Source organism: Melopsittacus undulatus, chromosome 7 (genome assembly GCF_012275295.1).
Source record: "Melopsittacus undulatus isolate bMelUnd1 chromosome 7, bMelUnd1.mat.Z, whole genome shotgun sequence".
Classification (NCBI taxonomy): Eukaryota; Metazoa; Chordata; class Aves; order Psittaciformes; family Psittaculidae; genus Melopsittacus; species Melopsittacus undulatus.
Genome location: NC_047533.1, coordinates 2,692,913 through 2,714,835, shown reverse-complemented (window position 1 = coordinate 2,714,835; position 21,923 = coordinate 2,692,913). Strand labels below are relative to the sequence as shown.

At 42.3% G+C, this 21,923-nt stretch overlaps 1 protein-coding gene across 3 annotated transcripts in view; it reads right to left on the bottom strand.

The window, feature by feature from the left end:
* The window catches only part of SLC4A11 (solute carrier family 4 member 11), a 97,697-nt gene that overhangs the window by 10,738 nt on the left and 65,036 nt on the right, over positions 1-21,923 (bottom strand). For all 3 annotated transcript variants that reach the window (XM_034064761.1, XM_034064763.1, XM_034064762.1), the window contains 8 exons: positions 15,702-15,827; positions 14,834-14,947; positions 13,780-13,912; positions 13,393-13,466; positions 8,643-8,892; positions 7,777-7,883; positions 6,445-6,613; positions 3,537-3,710 (listed from right to left, as the gene is read on the bottom strand). In XM_034064761.1, coding sequence (XP_033920652.1) covers positions 3,537-3,710; positions 6,445-6,613; positions 7,777-7,883; positions 8,643-8,892; positions 13,393-13,466; positions 13,780-13,912; positions 14,834-14,947; positions 15,702-15,827 — 1,147 coding nt within the window. The remainder of the gene's footprint in view (positions 1-3,536; positions 3,711-6,444; positions 6,614-7,776; positions 7,884-8,642; positions 8,893-13,392; positions 13,467-13,779; positions 13,913-14,833; positions 14,948-15,701; positions 15,828-21,923) is intronic.

The following is a 21,923-nucleotide window of genomic DNA, read 5'->3' as shown; positions in this document are numbered from 1 at the left end:
CACGAGCTCAAGAGCAACAGATACCCCAAACAGTACACAAAGTCCTGAGGACAAAGCTTGAATCTGTTGATGAGTAACAGAGATCACACATATTACCTAGGATTACCAAGAGAGGATGCACAGAAGAGCCACAGGAGGTGTTAACCTTTAAGTAACCTCTCCCCTCCCCTGGCTAGGTTTAAATAGCAGAAACCATAGCTTTCCTTCTTCAAAACAGATTTTGTTCAGATCCTCTTGCAAGTCTCCTATGTCAAGGGGTCCCTGCCATTGCTTAAAGAAGTTGAGGGAGAGCAAAGCACTTAACTCTTATCTGCAGACTGCTCTTTCCAGCTCTGGAAGAACTGAGACATCACCTACATGGATATAGTTTGGCACCTTTTCCATTGCCTCCAGGTCTGGATCACCACAAGAAGAGAAGTCTCTGAGATGAACAGAGCCAAGCAGCTTAAAGTGCAATAGCAAGTGCTAATTTGGAACAATTTGATAGCCTGATAAGGAGTGGTCAGACTACTTGAGAAGCTCATAGTGGTGCTGGTAGCTCTGAAGTGGCCTAGAGTGAAGCAGGAGTGAAAGGATGCACTAACTGATTTAGCTTCACCCAGGTACAGCGAGAGTTTCCCTGGCTTCAAAATCAGGCAAGCTACAGAAGCAGCATTTCTGCTACTTCAGGCAGAGATCTAACCTGCTGTTGGGGATGCTCACGACCTGCAAGCATCACTCTGAGCACACATATCTGCTAGGTTCAAAGTCATGCAAGCTGAAGAGTTCAGGGTCAAAATTAGATATGAAGCCACCAGATTTTGGTCAGATACAAGCCTACAAGTACAGAACAGGTTGGAGTAGTAGCTCTTTGGTAATGGGTTTTTGAAGTTCATGAAGTTTTCTACTGTGAACTCTTGGGTTGCAGCAATTACAGCGCTGAAGAGTGTTTGAGCACATACAAAATGTACTGCAATTACTACTGCCAGCTCCTACTAGTGCCACTTAAAGTAGTTTGGAACTTCTCATCAGAACATAGCTAAAATTACCCATAATTGACCAAACATGAGCTGTTTAAAGCTGAAATTCCAAGTCTCGAATTGGTCTTCTGCCAATTCCAGCACGTTTCTTGTTTCTAGGGTAAGGACATCACAGTCACATTAAGTCAACAGAAGAAACTGTAATTCGCATGTGTTCAGAATCCATATTAGCCTTGAGGAAACAGCTCCAGAAAATCTGCTGCAATGGAAATGAAGTAATTAAGGGAAATTAAAAGAGCATAATCCAGGCTCATTTCCCCAGAATCCTTTAAATCTGGCTAGCACAGGATTAGCCATTCCTGACCTCCTCCATCTGAGCAGTGAGAGCCTATTTGCAGATTGCTACATGAAACTCGAGTGGTTACTCTACAGGGGAGAAGAAAACTTTGCTTTCATTGAGACAGGTCTTTATCCTTGTTTATATCATCATCCTCAATAAGAGCTTTGATTTAAGTGCAGGAAAGGAGCCTGCCAGGGAAGCCAGCACTGAAAGAACTGATTTTCTAACTGAGCTTCAGTACATTTCTTTTTCAGCAGAGCTGCCTAGGAGAAAACAAAGCAGAAAGATGACAGCTTTGCTTAGAGCCTCCTGTTTATAGCTCAGTGCTTTGCAGAGAACAAAACTGCTTCAATCTCAAAGGGAGTTCAAATAACTAGGAAATCCTTGTTCCCTCTTTTGCTCCCCATATCAGGCTCAAAGCACTCACATTTACCTAATGACTTGCCTCCAGCAGCGAGAGAGCTGTACCATGAGGGAACATGCTTAGTGAGATGAGGGCATCCCTCTGCCCTTTTGGGATAATCACTGGAGCAGTATCCAGGTTAGCATGACCAAAGAGGGTTCTCTGATGCTAGTTTTGGGCAGCCAGTTTTGGGCAGCTAGGTTAAAAGAGGACAAGGACAGCAGGTAGACCTTAATTCAAGCTGGGAACTTGACTTTGTCAAGAAGCAGCCAGAATGCAGAATCAAGACAGTGGGTGTTAAAACAGGGAAATAGCTACCAGGTATTAAATCTGACAATGGAAGAAACAGGAGGGAGGGCTTAGCACAAGGATTTTGAAGTCTAAATTCTGCCTTTCACAAAGAAATGGAGACCAAAGATATTTTAGAGCAGATCAGGAAAAAATTAGGAAGAAGTTTGTCCCTGGGAGGGTGCTGAGGTGCTGGCACAGGGTGCCCAGAGAAGCTGTGGCTGCCCCATCCCTGGAAGTGCTCAAGGCCAGGTTGGACACAGGGGCTTGGAGCAGCTGCTCCAGTGGAAGGGGTCCCTGCCTGTGGCAGGGGTTGGAACTGGATGAGCTTTAAGCTCCCTTCCAACACAAACCAGTCTGAGATTCTATGATTAGGGACACGAGGATAAAGGGCACCCTACAGAACACTCAAACTCTACAGTTGTTGGGAGTTTTAAAATAGGGTTTAGCATTTATTCAAGACAGATAGAGCTGTGGGAACAACTAATACCAACACACACTACTGGGAATACAAGCCAAGGGACTGATCTCCCAGGAAAGGTCAAAGTATTGGAGGGAGCAGCAGGACAGCAATTTCCAGATGTGGAAGGTAAAATCTGTACATCACTGACCCAAAAAGCAGCTGTGGCAGGTTGGGCTGGGCCAGCTGGCACAGAGAACAGCATGAAGGTGAGACTGAAATGAAAGACACTGACCCACTCCATCCCCCAAAGTAAATGACCACTTAGCCTCACTTTTGATAAGTGGAAACTCTGAAAATGGAAACCAAGGCAGGATAATTAAAACTAATGGTATATGAGTGGAATTTACCACTTCTGAGGTAAAAGCACTCAACTGTAACATCCTGAGCTCAAACAGACCAGATATTCCCTATTCTGGAGCAGGTTTCATGAGAAATGAGATATTTCATTTTACTTTTTCTTTAAATAGGTCTCTGATAAGGGTGTGTTGGACAACTCAGAACAGCCAAAAAGCTGGTCTTAAATAGGAAGTCATGACCTGGGCATGGCTTTGGAGTTGCTTTTGCTTAAAAGCAAGAGAATTTAATAAGCATCTCGCATTCCCGGAACGTGGCGGAAGATGCTATGGGAGCTCTGAAACAATGCTACATTTTTCCTACTCTTTGTAATAACCACCAGACAGGTTTCAGCCAATGAATCAGACTGGATTTTTTCTGGTGGAGACATCTGGAAAGATCTGGCTAAAGCATCTCTCCTCAGCTTTCCACAAGGATAAACCTGAAAAAGGCCTTGGCTGACTCTTCCAGAGGACAATTTGCACTGGAGTGGCTGGAATTCCTGCAGATTGCATAAAGAATATAAACCTCTGTCCTGAAAACAAGCAAGGTGAAGGAGGATGAAGCCAGGTCACAGGTTACGCTGGCTGAGGTGGCTTCAGTCAGCACATCTCCCCTTTACCTCCATGTCTTGCAGGTCCTCAAGACGACAGCTAGCTCCTCAGCCATGTAACCCACTATACCCAAAAGGATTAGGAAGCCACAAATAAACCCAAAGATATTCAAGACAGCTCCGTGGTTCCTACTTACGTCTCATAGATGTGTCCACTTTCAACCCTCTCCTCCACATAAGCCAGGGCACGGACGTGCATTGGGGAATGAGGAAAGGCAGCATGGATCCATGGAAGGCCGAAGACAGACAGCCCTGTGTTAATCAGCGCAACGAGCAGGAGGTCCCAGTGGTAAGCTGTTCCCTTCACCAACCTGAAATGAGTTTTTTGTTGACAGCAGTTACACCCAGTGCAAGCTAACAGACTGCCCTTGCTGAACCTGAGCTGCAATGCTAAACACCAAAGTGCACTTCCATGTATCGAGTGATTTCACACCTCCTGCCTTACAGTCTGCGCTACATGAACACAAAGCATAATAAAGCTTGATAGCTTGCTCCCAAAGCAGTCATCTCCTGGAAAGAACAACACTGAGCAGAAAGGCAACCCACTCAAGTAACAGCCCATGTAAATTTCATCAGCATTTTGCCCCTATGCTTACTGCAGTCCACTCAAAATACACACCTATACTTGCTAGCAGAGTCCATGTAGGGAGTGAATAGAAACCTGGGCATGGGTTGCCTAACTACTGACAATGAAGTTTCCCCATCTGTCTTGTTTTTAACTCTGGTCTCCCTCCTTCCTGATGAGCAGAACATGTGCTGCGGTAATCCCCTGATTGTGTAATGTTACTGTATGATAAGAAAATGAAGCATGAATTCATTAAACTTCAGCTCTTCCTTTGTAGTCAACCAAGGAGATGTGCTCCAAGCTTTGGTGAATACTGGGGACCCTCTGTTTTGTTTCTTAGAGGACAGAGGAAACTGGCAGCCTTCACCAAGGAAGTTGACCTTCCCTTTGCAAGGACTACACAGAGAGCAGCTACTAACATTGAACTCACATCTTGCCTTTTTATGCAATGTTTGCCCCTTTCCTCAATGTACCCACCTGGTACAACTCCTCAGATACTATAAGTTTAGAAAAAGGGCTGGGGAAGGATTTAGCTCTCAAACTTTGACACCTAACTTAAAAGTCTATAGCTGCTTTCCTGCCTGGCCATCAGACCAGACAGTAGTTGGTACCCTCACACAAAGGATCAGCTGAATTGCTCTCCAGACACCATCAACTGGGAAGGGACCACCATTTAGATGTCTTAATGTCACCAAGCAAGTTCCATTCAATAGGTAAGCAAATACTTGGAGCCATCCAAGATGCTCTAAGACATGAGGTGCATGGAGCTAGTAGACATGACCCAGCACGTGAAAATCTATGCCTAGTTTCTAGCTCAAAGAGCATTTTTTAGGCAGCAGAAATCTTGGGTGAGGTTTGGTTTTGAAACAAAAAGATTTGTCTCATTGCAAGTGCTCACCTCCATTGACTGAAGAGGCCACAGGGGGACTAGGTCAGGTAGTGTCTACACTGCAATACCTCAAGCTGGAAGGTGCTGGCAGGAAGGGTGGGATTGTAAACACACTTCCTGTGTTGGCTCACACTTTGAAAGCACTGCCCCTGCTCATGGGCTGCTTTCTCAGAGCAAAGGCATCTCCAGCATCCCCAGGGTTATCATTTGATTGTCCCAGCTGCCCTTTTCAGAGGGCTTTCTATGTACAAAGGCCACATCATTTTAGTCCACTTGGGAGGCTATTTGGTCTCAGCAGCCTGGTAGCACTATGTAGGATACACCTGTTTTGAGCAATGGGTTGAGCCTGTCCAGTTCAACACACAAAGATGCTTTATCCTAGATTACATAGCCCAACCAGCCCAGTACTCCCTGAACTGTCCTACACCCTTGCTTTGATTATTAACAAAGCACATTAGTGTACTTTCAGGCAAGCATCGTCTTTTCCCTGTTCTTAATACAGGAGAAAATCACTACATTTGTTAAGACACCAAGAAGTACATTCTCCATTTGGCTGATATAGACAATGGTATTTTCATTATGTGATGGTACCACAAACAGAAGATGTCAAGTCCTGTTGTTTCCATCTCTAAAAACCCATGCCCCGATTTCTGCTCAGTCCTGTAACAAGGCATTACAAAAAACACTAGGAAAAACACTGAGGAATATTTTACATTCCTTAAAGATGCTTTAGTGGAAAAAAACCCACAAAAGCTTAGAAGAAACTCCTATCAGGAAACAGATGACCCAGTTACATTACAAATTTATGCAACACTTTTAAAACAGATACAATAAAGATGAGAGGAACAAAAATCAAGTGGTCACAGAAAACCAAATTAGTATAACTGAATCTGAGCTTGTCTTCTCCCCACTCAGTGTCACTCTAGCTACAGCGTGTAGAATATTAATGTAGGTTATGCAAGGAGAGAACCCTCCCACACATTACATTAGCAAAAGAATCCTCTGAGACACGGTAGTTTCCCTGGAAAAGTCATACACGTTCATTCTTGATATCATCTGATTGCAGCTGGCACAGAAACATCAGAGGGAATATTTTAATAGCGCAACATCTCGACTCAAGTTTGCACATAAATCAGACCCATCAGACATTAGACATACTGTGTTATTTCCACCTTCTCAGCTGGAGACTAACAGCTCCAAACAGTTTCTGATGCTTAGCTGCAGCATATCATGGTATGACATTTATGCAGGTCATTGACTTTGTCATTTTCAAAAAATCCCCTGTAGTGCAAGAGCAATGCAAGTTTTAGACTCCCTAGATATCTAGAGACCTCAAACCATACAAAGTATCTCCATAACATTCACACATTGGCAAAGAAAAAACATGCTGAGGTGATGAGCTCGTAGATGCTCTGTGGTTTTGACTTACTGCCACAATATTGGGTATTGGGGATGGTGAGGAGTTAAATAGTAGAGCTACCATCTGTGACAACAGAAGTTCTGAAGAACTGATGTTCAAACAAGCTTTAGACAAGCAGTGCTGGGAAGGGACTAAGTATATCCCTTCACAGCGGGGTACCAAAAGCATTACCTGTTCTCTGGTGCGTTTGTGAGTGATGCCACAATGTTCTGCTCTATAAAGAAGAGCATTGACAGGAGGAACCCTAGCCCCATGGCGCTCATCACTGACCCAATGGACAGGGACTGGACTGGGGCCAGCACGAACAAGCTCTCAGATGGATTGTAGTTGAATTTGGACACTGGAAAGAGGAGAGGAATGATGTTAGGAGGCACCTTCTCATCCAACCATCCACATGGGCTCAAGTAATGTTTTACACATCATGAACTGTTGGGAATCAGTGCAGCAAAGCAGACATGATGCTCTGGCATGTGGGAGCCAGAAGGCCATAGAAGACAGGCTCATCTGGCTGTTTTAGTTTATTTTTTTCCTCCATCCTCTTAGAACTTGGCTGCCATCCTGATTTGACAGATTACTGCTACTCCTAGTGAGGCATTACATATATTTGAGCAAAACAAAAGAGGGAAACTTGTTTTCCACAGATGCAAGGCATTTTTAGATTAGAAAACCTTATTTCTAACAACAGTATAGTCCTCCTGCTCAGTTAATCAACTGACAGAGTCATTTCAAAACTTCCTCATATCCAACAAGCTGTGCAAGGCATTTGACTATGAAATGTCCCTACTTTCCTGCCATTGGAAGAAATCCATGACTAGGGATAAATCACACATGGCCACACATCATTTTACAATCCAACTGGATGGAATGGCCATCACAGAAAAAAAAAAAGCCATTTCTTATTTGTTTCCATACATTTCCTCACATCACCCACTCACGTCACTACAGGACAATGCAATTCCTGTCCCCATTATCGCTTCCTGATATGGAAAAGCTGATCTATTTGGCCAATGAATGGTGCCTCATTTTTAGATTTCCTTGTGTTAACTTCAAACCGCGCAGATGCTCTGCACCATTTCACCTAAATTAGGAAAACGTAAACTGGAGACAAAGAGGACAGACTGGGATCATCAACTCTACGCCTGTATGACTGGCAACAACCCTTCCTGCCTGCTAATTACTCTTCCCTTTGTTCTTGGCCAGAAATTGTTGATCCCCTTTATTGTAAGAGATAGGTACTTTAAATTACATTGACATGGAAAGGTACACTGGAATAATTTGTCTAGAGAAAAAACTTCATCCAGCCTCATGTGATTAAGGGGTTTGGATTAATTAAATCTAATACTGAGGAAACCTGAGCTTTTTGGGTGGTGTGAGGTACACGTGGTAATTGCGAAGTTACATGGAGCTATATTTGCTATTTCTTTTGCTCAGCAAAACCTTCCTAGGGTTTAATTTCTCTTTTTTATGCATCCCATTATTCCAGATAATAAAAATATAACTTACTTTCAATTTCCTTGAAGATACAGGATCCCACAGCAGAGAAAGTCAGAACTGAAATCGGTAAGGCACAGTCGGATAGAATTTCCCGTACTCTGGCATGTAAATAAGGGCTGGAATTTAAAGACAAATAAAACCTTCCATCAGCACCACACTGTAGGGACAATCATGCAATCCAGATAGCATTAATGCTCTAACAAGTGAAAATTCAGTCCAATCTTGCAATTCTAAAGAGATACTTGGAGTGAAAAATTAGTCTGCAAATCAGCTTTAAATCCTCTGGAATCTATAGCCTTTGAAGGTTGGAGAATGCATATGCAAAACCCATAAAGAAGAAACTAAGATGCAAGCTAGGAAATAAGTCCTACAAACACAAATTTGTGTCTCATTTCCACTTCAGTTTAATTGCTTACTCAAGCATTTCAAATGAAGAGCTTTAAAGGCAACGGGAGTAAATCCCAAACTACAGCTGGGCATTTGATACCCAAGAGTACACTGAAGGTACATTTCCAGTAGACCTTCCTGCACCATCAGTGATTTTTGCCCACCAAAATGATTCAATGCCTATTTTGAAGGAGTTACAGGAGTTCCAACATGAAATACATGGTTCACCCAAAGCTTTCTAACAAGTCACTTGCGACGCCAAACCAAATACGGAAGGACATCGTCCAGTGACTGAACATTTTGTTCTGCTGCAAACATTTTCCAGGTGGCCAGCCAAGTTCATGTCTGGCTTTGGCTTCCACCAGCACTAATGGAAGAGTTCCACCTGATTTTTCTGGGTTACAAAGTTAAGATCTAGACCATTAGTGACTCCTCACAGGTAATACGAGATAACCGGTAGTCTGAGCTCTAAGACTGAAGTAACTCACCTTTTCTTAAACTGATAGAGCGTATGACCAAGCCAAAGGGTACCCAGCATCAACATGAGACTAAGGACGGCAGTTTCACGTCCATAATGCACATCATGCGTGCCTGTTTGATTCTCTAGGGACATGGATCTGCTCACTGATGAATTCATCAAGAAGGTGGTATTGATGCCGAGGCTTGGAATAGCATCAGTTGGTGCTTTTTCCAAGTAACTTTCTCCTGTGCGCCCACTGTAGTAATATTTCTTAAAAACTGCACAAACAACCAACAGGCAAAGCATTAGGATACGTTTGTGACAATCAAAGCAAGTAAAATAAAGTGGTTCTTCCTTGCTTGATCATGCAGTATTAATGTTATGCTTCACCAGGTTTATAGCTCTACCCTCGAACCAGTAAGAAGAAATCATGAGTGCTGCTTCTCTTATTTTAACAGCTAAGAAGTTAAGCTGATCTAAAGCAACATGTTTGAACTATAAGGACTTTCAGTGCTAATTTTCAATGTGATTTTGTTCCTAGCACTGGAATCACTGCTCATATATATATATTTAACACTTACTTTCAGCAGCCTGATAAACAAATTCCATCAGCATCTCTATAGAAATTAAGAGCAGTCAGGCTGCACAGATACTTCAATGGACCTCAAAATGTACAGTAATTACTTTTCCTCCAGGGCTGGCCCAGATTTTAAAGGTAAGTGTTGATGATATGCAAAACCTGGCAGAACATTTGAATTTACACTGCAAATGGAAATTGAGTTAGAGAGTACCCAAAGTAAACCTGTACAAGTGAAACACCCATGAACACCTTTGGAACTATGCATAAATGTATTATGTTAGCTCAGAAGCATTTATGTAAGTAATTAACAGTTGAAAATACACTCTTGCTTTTGAGCATTTAGGCAGCTGTGTTCCCATTTCTATAATGTTGGCTAGCTCCCAGCATATAAATGTGGTTTTGGAGTGATTTCACCTCTTTGGGGAGCAAGAGTTTGAGGTTCTATGAGGAGCAAATAAAAGCAGAAGATGGAAGTTGGGTTTTGCATCCTTTGTGCTCCTGTGATCAGACAGCAGCAGGCAGCACCCGCTGCCCCCCATACAAGTGGGAAGATACAGAAAGATGGAAACCACCACCCTCAGAGCATTGCAGCCTCTCTACCTTTCTTCCCTTTAGTCAAAATACCCCTTGAACTTTGCATAGAGAAACTCAATACTCTTGAGCCAAAAACACAACAATCTGAAGCTTAGGCTACAATACTCCTCATTACATTTCCCCCCAGCCCCAAATGACAACCAATTTTCTCATCTGCAGCAGGAAAAGCAGGCAAACCAAGCTGGAATTCTAAATACCTGGAAACAAGCAAAACTTTAAGGACTCTTGCAAAGCACAACTGGTATTTGCAACCACCTTGATTTTGGCTGAAGCACAGTTTACTGCTGGTTTGGAGCTCACCCTAGTGTAAAATGCCCTATGTTTAGCCTTTTTGTGATTTTAACAGCAGTAATAATCTTTTTCTGCCACCTTTATGTTTAAAAAGGAGTTCGGGCATTTGACAAGTGGATGGAGTCAATAGGGCATACAGGTCATGAGAAAAAAACCCTGATTGCTTCATATTCAATACTTCTGTATATGGATTTATAGATCATAGAAGGTTTACAGTTCAAGATTTAACCTTCCAATTTACTCTCCACAGCAGAAATAAGGAGATCATTACACTATTAAAGCATGAGAAAGGTTCCCCCAACAAGGAGCAATTACAGCCTCAGTCAGCACTGAGTATTCCTGCATCGTGTGCTGCGGAAGACGTTTTGCTATCATTTCCTCCCTCCATCCTCGCAGCTGCATCCAGCCCAGCAGGACACCCACACCTGTTTTGCAAAGAGGTAAACTGAGGCACTGAGCGGTGCCATGACCCATGTACCGGTACAGAATAGGTTGTTGGAGGATTTGTGGTTTCTGGCTCTAAACATGAAAGGACACTTTTGTTATAACAGAAGTGATTATGGCTGCATTTCCTGGGGATTAGCAGCTGGCCAGGGCTAACTGCCTGTTCACCATCTCAACTGACCTCAAATGTTACTAAATCCTAAAGACATACAGTTACTGAGCATGTGATAAACCAACAGTACAAACTACCCTGTAACTATGCAGAATATATTTGCATTCCTCTGCATTTAGATTTGAACTAGAATGAATAAGAAACTAGTTACTTAGTTCTGGGTGTTGTGGATTTGCTCTATTTCCCAACACTTAGAATCATAGAATCAACTAGGCTGGAAAAGACCTTTAAGATCACTTGGCTATACTGCAATAATACATTTAGGGCTGAGCACACCTTTGGTGTCCTGCCTTCAGCCTGACTATATCTATGCTCCCTCTCAAGCTGCAGCTTAATTTGCACCCACCTCAAAACTAGATAGGATTGCTGCACTCAATCCTGGATATCGAGAAAGAAACTTTGACTTTACTCTTTAGTTAAAGCATCAAAACCACACCAACATGGCTAGTGGAGGCCTTCATCCTGCATCACAGACTTGCTATAAAGTGACTCCTGCAGATTTATAGCTTGTTTTTATAACAGAGATAAGTGAATCTGGTTGCCCACATTAAGAGAGAGCAGCAGAGCAGGTGGTTCCCTTGCTGAAAACAGAGCCATGCTCAAGCCTAGCGTGTGCTCAAGTTCCCTCCTACATTAACTCGCTTTGTTTGCTTCAGCCAGTTCACCACCGTTTCCTGCAGAGTGCAGATGTCAAGATCAAACAAACACAGCTTTGGTGGCTGGGCCACATGGCAAAAACAAAGTGTCACCAGGATAGCATGAATGCACATGGCTGGATTCCTCTGTACGGTATCACATCCCTCCCCCCTTCTTTCCTGCATATGTATGAGTACCTTGCAAAAAATCAAGGCTATAAACAGACTGAGGAAAACATATCTGGGGAAGAGAAAGTGTTCTCTTGGTATTAAGGAAGCCCAAAGCTGCTGTCAGCTGGCTAGCCATAACCAGAACACATTGAACAGAATGGAGAACGTACCAGGTTTCTCTTTCTGCTTAACTGCTCAACTGAAGCTCTGAGTGGGTGGAGGAGGAGGCAGCATCAGCCATCACCTCCTGCTACAAAACAGGGAGTGAAAGATGACAGACAAGCATGCAGCCATGGTCTGCACTGTTATGTGTTTAAATATGAGCACTGAGGGGGGTTAAGAACAGTCTGTGCCCGGCAGCATCGGTGCCCTTCATCTGGGAACATGGCTGGAGATCTGGGGTCCCATCTGTTGAGGCACTGATAACCCCAGATGCAGCTGAAGCCAGCGTGAGCTGGAAAATGGTTGGAGTATTGGTTTGATCTCATTACCATTGTTCCTACAAACTCAGCCCTTCCCAAGTACAAGGCAGAATGGCATTAATTCACTAATTAAGCTAATTAACCTCCAGAAGCCTCTCCTATCCCTACTGCAATAGTCTTGTATTGAGCAAATACTCATGTATTACTTGCATGTTCCTGGAAGTCTGGCAGCTGAGATCAATGGATGCTTTCTGTACTTTTAACCTGCATTCCATGCCCCTGCTATGGGAAATCAGCTCTCTCCTACAGAAGTACTGTGAGCATTTGCAGTTGCTCACTTATACAGAGCAGCTGACTGTTCTGTTCAGGAACACCTAAATGCCATAGGGAGACTGTCCCATGCCTCCAGAACAGGGCACTAACAGTACACACTAAGCAAAGTTCACAGCTACATGGTGAGCAAGGAGAAAGCAAAGTATCCCAGAACAGCTTCTCCTTCACCAAGCTTTGTCTGAACAGGGTATTTGAGAGATGCAGGTGTTCTGCAGAGTTAGACCCCCTCCTATTGCACAATCAAAGCACATATAAGCCAAATTAAGGATTCAGATGAAGCAAGGAAGTATCTCACTTCAAATTGCTTCGCAGTGTCAAACTTGCTCTTTGAAGGTGTTCTCATTGCATGCAAGATACCATAATGAGGCATGCCCAAGTATCTTGAAAACAAGGGATGTGCTCAGTGTGCTTAGGTATGTACTGAAGGATTTCAAAGGATAGCCCAAGCTTGGCTATCCTTAGGTCACAAAAACCTAGGAATGTAGACTCTCTGTGCATCCCAGTGGGAATCTGTCAAAGATTACCAACCACAGTGCATTTCTACCAACATCTTCCACCTTCACAAATACATCCTGCCAATCGTGATGGGAAGAGAGGTACCAGAGAAATCTGTTACATCCCAAGGCTGCTCTCATAAAACTTAACTAATGAAGACCAAGGGACTGGAAAGGCAGAATAGCTTTAGGAGCATGCTGGAAAGCACTAAGTACTCATGCTGTCACTAAGGAAGGGTCTCACATTAGAATGGGCAATCTCAAGCCATATAGTTTTAATAATATGGTTAGGAAAGAGGTCTAGATGCCCTGCATTTAAAATGGACCATTTTTGTGCCAGGACCAAAGAGAATAGTATCAAGAAAAGACTTCCTCAGTAACATTATTATGGTTTCTCCATTCAGTAAAAATTAAGATATTAATCCTATCCCAGCTAGTTGAAATTAGATCTGATAGAAATCCTTAACATTCAGGTAAACTGCTGACAAAGAGCTGCTTCAATCTCATACTGATTTAGCTTCACCCTGGAGACACTGAACAGACATGGAACAAGCAAACACCATGCATATTTGCAGCCTTGCATTTCTCTGACAAGGAAGCAAAGCAGAGATCTGCATTGAAAAACACTGTTGGAAAACTTACCTTTAATGATGCCTTTGAAGGCATCAAGCACAAATGTGATGGATATAAAAAGTGCAATTATTTCTTCTGTTGACCTGTGGAAAAAATCCCAGGCATTAATATAGCCATTAGCAGAGTCTGCATTCAACTCCATTCAAAGGAAAAATCAGCATATTCATGCATTTACATGAAATTATACCGATTTTAGTTAAACTCCAACTCAGCAAACAAAACCCAGTGAATCTTTTAAGCGCTTCTTTCAAGCTGGAACAATAAGCTGAAATGATACTAGCCTCATCTCGCAAAACACATTTTGCAGTAAGTTTGTAATTAAGGAGCTTGTGGAATGTATAATTTTTCCATTTGCTGAATAATGTGATCAAAATATGACTTCTTGAAAACAGCTACCTTTTAAAGAGTTTCATCAGAAGGCTGAAATTAAAGAGGGAGTACATCACAAGGAAAAAGCTGTTCCACAGTCCAATCCAGGCATAGAAAGCACTGAAATCCAAGTTGTAGTCATCACAGATTCCTCGGATGACTGCAAAAGTGAAGCATTCACATGTCAGATTAAACTTCTGTTCTTAGCACCCTGTGATCACCATCTGCTTGATGGCAAAAAGCACCATTTTCACCCCAATGGACTTAGGGCAGATACCATGAAAGATCTGTTCTTATGCATCTAAGTGAACAGTGGATTAACCCAAACTGTTTTACTCTTCCCCACCCCTTTCCTCCACTAGGAACAGGAGGAAGCACTTGGAAAACTATTATCTGCTCAAAGTATCTTTCCTAGGGATAAAGGCCACAAAATCAGCCCTTGGAATTTGCTCTCACTGACATTTCAGGATGCTGTTGATCAAGGTATCTCAGACATGTTTTTGCATCCTGTGTACTCAGCCACTCTGTTATGGACAAAACCTCATGTCTTAAACCCTTCAAGCTAATCATAGCCTCTGATTGTTCGTATAGATACTGAGTTTGCTCCTTCACACCTCTGGGTGAGTAATATCAGGTTGCAACTGCAACTGGAAAGCTATTACCCACATCTTAACAGGCAAATCAAAAAGCTTCCAAACTAACCCAACCTCACCCCCCGTAAAAACTACCAAACCAAACAACAAGAAACATTTTGTTTCAGGCTCTTAGCATCAAGTTTGTTAAATGCAGCCACATAAGAAAACCATTAGATGAAAAATATTTCCTCCCTTAAGCGTTTCTTCTCATTGCTTCATCTCACAAGTGTTTTTTCTACACAAAATGATTCCTTTAGAAACCAACTTTAACTAAACCTGAATCAAATTCCTCCCCTTTCCCTCAGCACCAGAAGCATCCCTTTAACATTGATTTATTAAACAAATGCAACTAAAGCTCTAACAGGGTTTTAAAGTTCTTGCACAAAGTCCCATTCCACCAAACCTAATCACACCAGTCCCATGATATACATGTTGAATAGACTTACCATTAATGTAGAGTGCTAAAGGAGCTGTAGTTAGGAGTACAACTAGAGGCTGCCCTGAAAAGAGTGCATAAAGCAGCCCTCCAATACACTGGCCAACGATGGTCTTCTGCACATCTACAAGCAATTAGGAAGGAAGGAAACAAACAGGGTTTTAAACCAACACCTCCTTGACCAAGGAGCATTCACGAGGCATAGAAGCCAACTGCTAATGAGTAAGAGCGATGTTCAGAGGGTATAGAGGTACAATTGTGAAAGCAAGAAGTGATCCTTTGCCAACAAACTTGAACCAGTAATTTAGGAGGCCATCAGGTTTCCAGATGTTGAACTATGAATGCAGGGGTTTTTATTTGATTTGGGGGTTTGGTTTCTTTTTTCCCCTCCTTTGTTTTGGTTTTTAACACCTATTTTGAACAGCTATAAAAACATAACCAGTGTTTGTGGAGGCCTTCAGGACAAGATTTCAACTAAGACTCCTATGAACTCTAAACAACAGTATGAACTGCTTCAGGGTCACAACTGAGATAGAGCAAAGCATCATTTGCTACAGCAGCAGTTTGGATACTGATAATCACTATCAGATCAAAAGCAGAGGAGCTTGTACTAGGAAAAATGTGCAGATTACATAGTCATAAAGTGAGCATCATCCAAAAACACAGCAGAATGTATCTAAGTTCAGGTCAGATGATACTATCCAAAGTAGTGTTATTTTTTTCTAGTCTTCCAAGAAATAGCTACAAACATACAATAAGAAAACCTTTAGTTATGGGGTTTTCCAGTAAATAAAAACTATCACAACTTCTTGTGTCCAGAGCTGCCAAGTCTGAACACATGGAACCCTGTAACAGATGCACAAAACTGATAAACTTACCAATAACTCCTCGGGTATTTTCATCATTGAGTGACCCAAAAGCAATGGATGGAAGGAGGCAGGCAAAATACAGAAAGATCATAGTTGTGATGTATTTCCCTATAGCTTTGTTGTTTCCAATAATACCTAGTGTAAACCATAACAAAAGTCATGTTAGCACTGCCCATTTATAAAGTATTCAAACTCTACTCAAGTCAGCCATATATACCAATAAGTTGTTTTCATGTTGAAAGGCAGATGTAGAAATTCAATCCATCCTTAGTCTTAAACATATAGGTAGGTCTTTAACATTTGATTTTGTATATCGACACTCTTTTGTTCATCCGGGACCAGAGGGAGAAGAACCAGCATGCCACCAGTTTGCTTCAACTGGCATTCCTGGCATCATAAAAACAGGAAGTACTGGAAGCCTTCCATTCAGTTTTGCCAGCCCCAAAAGCTTGGAATAGGATCAAAGCAGAAACCATAAGTTTAGGTTTTATAAACCCCTTATCCCTACCTTTTTAATACCAATTTTATAGGTATTCTGGTCTATGCCCCTAATGAATTTCATGATGATTACTCATCTTCACAATTCACAGTGCCTTGGGCAGGAAAACATGAAGCACTTCATTTTCCCTTAGGCAGAAATCTGAGATTATAGGCTTGAAATCAATAATATGCTATGCTGAGCCAATTAGTGCTAGCAGACTTACAAAAACAAATAGCACAAGAGGTCAGGAATGTGTATGTTAAGAGTTTCATCCTTAAAAAAAGAGCCTTTCTAAAAGAATAGCTTCTTTCTTTTCCATCCACTCACCCCCTCTCATCTCCATCGGAAAAAACACACCAGGCCAAAACAAAAGCAGACAGAGAGAGAATTAAAGTGTCATAATATGAATTTAAGGGCCTCTGAAGTAGCTTCCCTTCCCTTTCCTGTTTTCAGGCTGATGCGCATCCCCCAGTGAGCTCATATCACACAAGAGAAAGGATGAGAGATGGCCACAGCTGATACTGCTTGAGGAGAACAGTCTTTCTACACAACAACAGCCTCTTCAGAGAAAACCTTAAAGCAGCTTTTAAGCTGCTTGTGCCACCATCCTTGAGGGTGTTTCTGCTGTGAGACACTTGGATGAGATTGGAGTTGCCTAATTCCACTTCCTGGAAGCCTCTTTAGCAGTTAACTCTCACACTGGCGTCTGCCTCTAAGCTCCCAAAAGTCCATCTCAGCTTCTGCAAGCATCAGTCTCTTGGCAAGAGATCTACAAGCTGCCGAGTTGAATCAGTGAAGGGAGGGCTTTGCATTAGAGGCTGTTGGTGCAACACAGAGAATCTGGACATTGTCACAACAGGCTAACTGCATCACTGGAATGAAATTTCAGTCAATGACTTTGGGATCTTATCTAACATCTGCTTTCTGCACCATTTGCTGTGCAGAGATAAGGAGAGGAGGAGGATGCAGAAACCAAAAAATCAAAGATGATGTGTAATGAAAAGGCAGCCACGTGAATAAAGGGACATCTTGTGATGGTTCCTGTTCACAGACACAAGGAACGAAAAAAATAGGACTTTTGATGCTCAGCAGCCTCAAAATGAAGGGCAGGGGCTAAAACTTGACAAGAGACATCTCAAGCATGCAAATATGAGCCTGACCTTCCAGAAGTCATAGGACCAGCTGTTTCCAGGCAGATTCCTTTCAGTTTACTATGAAGATTCAGAAACCACAGACCACATTCCTGACCACTCTTGGCAACCAAAGGATCTGAAATCTACTTCTTGCAGATGAAGCTTTCTCATGTGATCTCAAGTCCAACAGATGTAGGCTCCTACCTCACACTCCCAAGTGCCTGAGACCTTGAGGGGAAAGGAAAGACTTGGCAGGGCAAACAGTGGATTGAGGGGCAGTTTTATATGTAGAGATGGTCACGTTCTTGTTCAGAGGACTCTGTGCCACTCCAGAATACTACTTTCTAGACAAGGGAGACTTTCCAACATGAAAGTCAGTGACAACAACGCCTGAAAGCTTTGAAATCATTCATAAGATGACAGGCAACAGGGATCAAAGAAACAACTAATAGTAAGCAAAAGAAAAGCTCATTTGCTGAGAAGAGAAAGGTACATAAATACTCAGGTGCTTTCTGAAAACACCTTTCAGGTAGATAAACCATAGTATGAGAGGGCTGAAAGAAGGAAGAAGCCTTGAAGAGCATCACAAAAGCTCGTGCATGGCTTTTAGTTTCAGGTTCTATCCTTGCAAAGCAAGCAGCAGGAGTCCTTCCTGATCAAGGGGGTCCTTCTGCCACCTCATGGCTGGATGCAAGACTTCCTGTACAAAGCAGTACTTTTGATAGACCATAATCAGTCAGATAAGATCCAAGGAACAAAGGATCCCTCCTGGGGGGCAGCAAAATTCATTTCATAATGGAGACAATAATTGAACATCCTCTTTCACAAACATGATTAATCACTTTAATTACAGTTAAAACCATGATGAAATACAGCCTCATTGTACAGATTCACCTGAAACAAGCACTAAAAACGCAGTATTAACCACAGTTTACCTTTTGCTTTTTAAAGTCAACATCTGGCTAAACAGATTCAGAGTCTATTTGCAACCTAGGGACTGACATGACTTCATTAAAAAGACGGTGGGCTGTATTATGATGGCATTTCATCTGCAGCAGGCTCATAAAGCCATTGAATAACTTGTCACTCCAACTGCACAATCTAAATGTGTAGCAGAGAAATCAGCTCTGGGTCCAGCTGTGAAATCGGAGTAGCTGACTATTACAGAAGCAATCCCTTGAAATTAAGGTACATCTACGCATTGAAATGGGAGGCAATTATGCACATCAACATGACAGTTCTATTTCACTTGCTTCCATTTCTGAAGCGTTGTAGTTTTTAAAAGACAAGGTTAGAGCTGCATTGAAAACTAAAGCATTGCTGGCCTCACTTTGCTTCATCAGTAAGTCAACGGCCAAGAAACCCAGAGATTGGGACTAGAGCTCCTTAATCTACTAATTGTACATTTACTGGAGCAAAATTGAGACAGATGAACATTCTACATGATGCCTATTAACATTCTTTCCCAATTCTCTGAAATAACCAATGCAAAGCAAGTTTAATTACACTGATCTGCAGCACAGCAGCAAGGATGTCTATTAAAACCCTGATTTGAAAACATCACCTTTCAGTGCTAAACCTCAGTAAGGATATCTGTTCACAGGTTTTGAGCCATAAAACCTCAGAGCATTACAAACTTCTGCTAATGCCCTTAAGGTAAGCTTTAACTTATGTCAATGGCTGCTAAATTCTGCCCAGTTTTCTGAAGATGAAGAGAAGATCAATCTCCCCTGATGCCCTGTGAAGAGTAAATCACAGTACAATTGAGACTAAGAACTGGAAAAGGAACTCCAGCCTTACTGATCTTGGAGCAGAGGAGCCAAGCATGTTCTCAGACTAGAGAGGTATGAACAAACAAATCAAGGGCTCAGCTTTTGTTTCTTATTTCTTTCAGCCCATTTGTCATAAAGCCTCTTGGAAGGAAAGATCCACAGACAAGATGTTTTTATGTATCTTTGATGTGTTCCCATTCACCAAGAACAAAGAGAGAGACTTCAAAAGTAACCTAGGTCATGATGACCCAGAGCAATCAACAAGTCTGTCTTCAATTGGCCACTGAACTGTTACATTCAGGTGATGCAATGAAGGGCTGCAAAGTGATGCAGGAGCTGCCCTATCATCTAACCGAGGGCAGCAGAAGCACTGCCTATACGCAATCCCTTTGCTCTTCTTTCTCATTCAAGAACACAATCCAGCCAAACAAAGCAATCAGTGCAATGAGGTGGGAGAGTCAGTGAAGGTTTGGCACATGCCACAGTCAATCCACAGCAGTTTAAGCTCTATGCTATGGCAGACAACCAGCAAAACAAAACTTCCCTTTCATATCCAATTTTTCCAGTGCCTTCAAGCCTCCCTTTTCTAAGCCTGCTCACATTACAGAGAGCTCTGGAGATCTCCTTCCTGCAAACCATCACCATCAAACCCCAAGGATGCTGCCAGCAGATGCCTTACTCGCAGGAGCTGGTCAGGGACCCTTCTGCAGGACCAAGGACAGGGAGGAATCCACATTTCCAGCTGAACCATTCACTCACCACATCCATGTGTGCTGAGGACACAGGTCCAGGAAAACAGAGGGAAGCAGAATAAATCTCAGCTCTCCTATCTTCCCTTCAACCCTCTCTCCCCAAGAAGGGAAGGGATACAACAGAACACAGCATCAAAGCTCACCATAAAAATCTCAGGCACATCAAACTTCCCCTCTGGCACTCCAGACACTCCATTCATGAGTGTTTATTCCTCCATGTTGTAGCAGGAAATACACACTGAAGAATAAATGTAGCAGCTTTAAGGGGTTTCGGGAAACTCAGAGCTGAGTCCAGGCAGAATTCCCTCCTCCATTCAAACCAGGCTCAATATTAAAAAATTCAGGAAGCTCCTAGAGTTCTGACTAAGTTTTAAAGACTAATAATATTGATACACACATATTTTGAGCCTATATGACAAAATCAGAATGACATTTGGTATAAGCTGTTTTTAGAGCAGAATCCCATAAAGGCTGTAGTCATTAAGATGAAACCACATACCAAATGGTGTGAATCCTAAATTAAAAGGAAAATGATAGGTGTTCTTAGGCTCTGCATAGCCCAATTGTTCATCTTCAGATGCTTCCACTGGAAGAAACCTATTACAAGCCATACTTATCACTAAAAGCTTAGCAAACTCTTCCTTGATCCGTTGTACACTCAATAGAATGCACAAGACTTCACAACCCAAAGCAAAGTTGACAACCTCCTAATCTGGAGGTAAAAAGAAATTAGGAAGATTTCTTTCTTTCCTCTCCCAAATCATGATGTAAGGATAATTTAATGGCCAGACTTGTGCAATATGTGAGGACCACCAATCTCATTAACATCCAACTGACCAAATGCTTGCTGGCTCTACAAAAGCCTTCTTATTTATCACCCTGTTCATCTGTCTAACCCAAAACCCCAGGATGCTTCTCAGAGTGAGGATTTAGAGACTCCAACCATTGAAAAAGGCATCTTCGTATTTTAGAGCTCTTTGATGGTGCACGTGTGGTTGTCTGGAGTGCAGACATTTGGATGGCTCAAATCCCCAATGTTCTGGTACGCTGCTGCTTTGAGATGGTCCAGGAATTTCACATTCCTGATCACCTACAGTCTTGGTGGTTTATGGCAGATGCATTATGCTCCATCTGGTTTTCATTCCATGCTGATCCTTAAAGAATTCATCCTAATTTCTGATTTCTGGGAAGAAATAGCATATACTAACATATATGTCTCTGGAAAACATTCTCCTTTCTCCTCATCCTATTTGAAAGGGCACAACTGCTCCTAAGGTGGATAGTTCACATTTGAGCTGCAGTAGTTCTTGAGTTTCACTTGGCTTGGTTTTGTACTTTCTTCTCTCCAGACATTGCATAATAATGCTCTGACACTTTTAATCACATACCTGCATTTTATACCAAAATCAGTTTTCTGGAATGTTTGTAACACTGGATTCTCACTATGACAGTGTTTTATCACTCAGGGCAGATATACGATGGACCCAAGAGAACAATTATTTCAAGCTAGTCAATCCCAGCACCTTGTTTATGCCAAGCCTGATCTGCTGTGCACATCAGTTCATTGAAAGCTTGTGGCTCTGGATATAGCTGTCAGGCAGCTTGCAGAGGTTAATTTGGATGCATAGAGAGCCAAAACATAAGCCCTGAATTGCCTTTCCAAATTTGTTGACAGCCAAAGTTGGCCACAGAACCATCATATGATGCTTTTGTGCTTGTGAACCTACTGTGCTCAGGACACCAACAGCCACAGCACATCTGCAATGGGTCTCTACAAAGTGTTTCTGCAGCACTTCTCTTCTGAAGTGTTTCAATATCCCTTTAGAATGAAAGGTTAGCACTACAGACCAACAGCCATAGGGATGAAGTGTCTTGAACCCACCCCAGAGGTGTCTGGATTAGCAGCATAAATCCCCTGATACATTTGGTGCCAATGCTATTCCGTTTTGTCAGACTCTTTGTACCCCTCAAGATAGGCTCAAATCCCCCATGAATATAGTATTATCTTGACTTGAGACAGAGCCTGCCCTCCTATCACCCCAAGCCTCCTGAGAATAGTTTCATCCCAGCAGTTACAAAGCACCTGGAGAAAA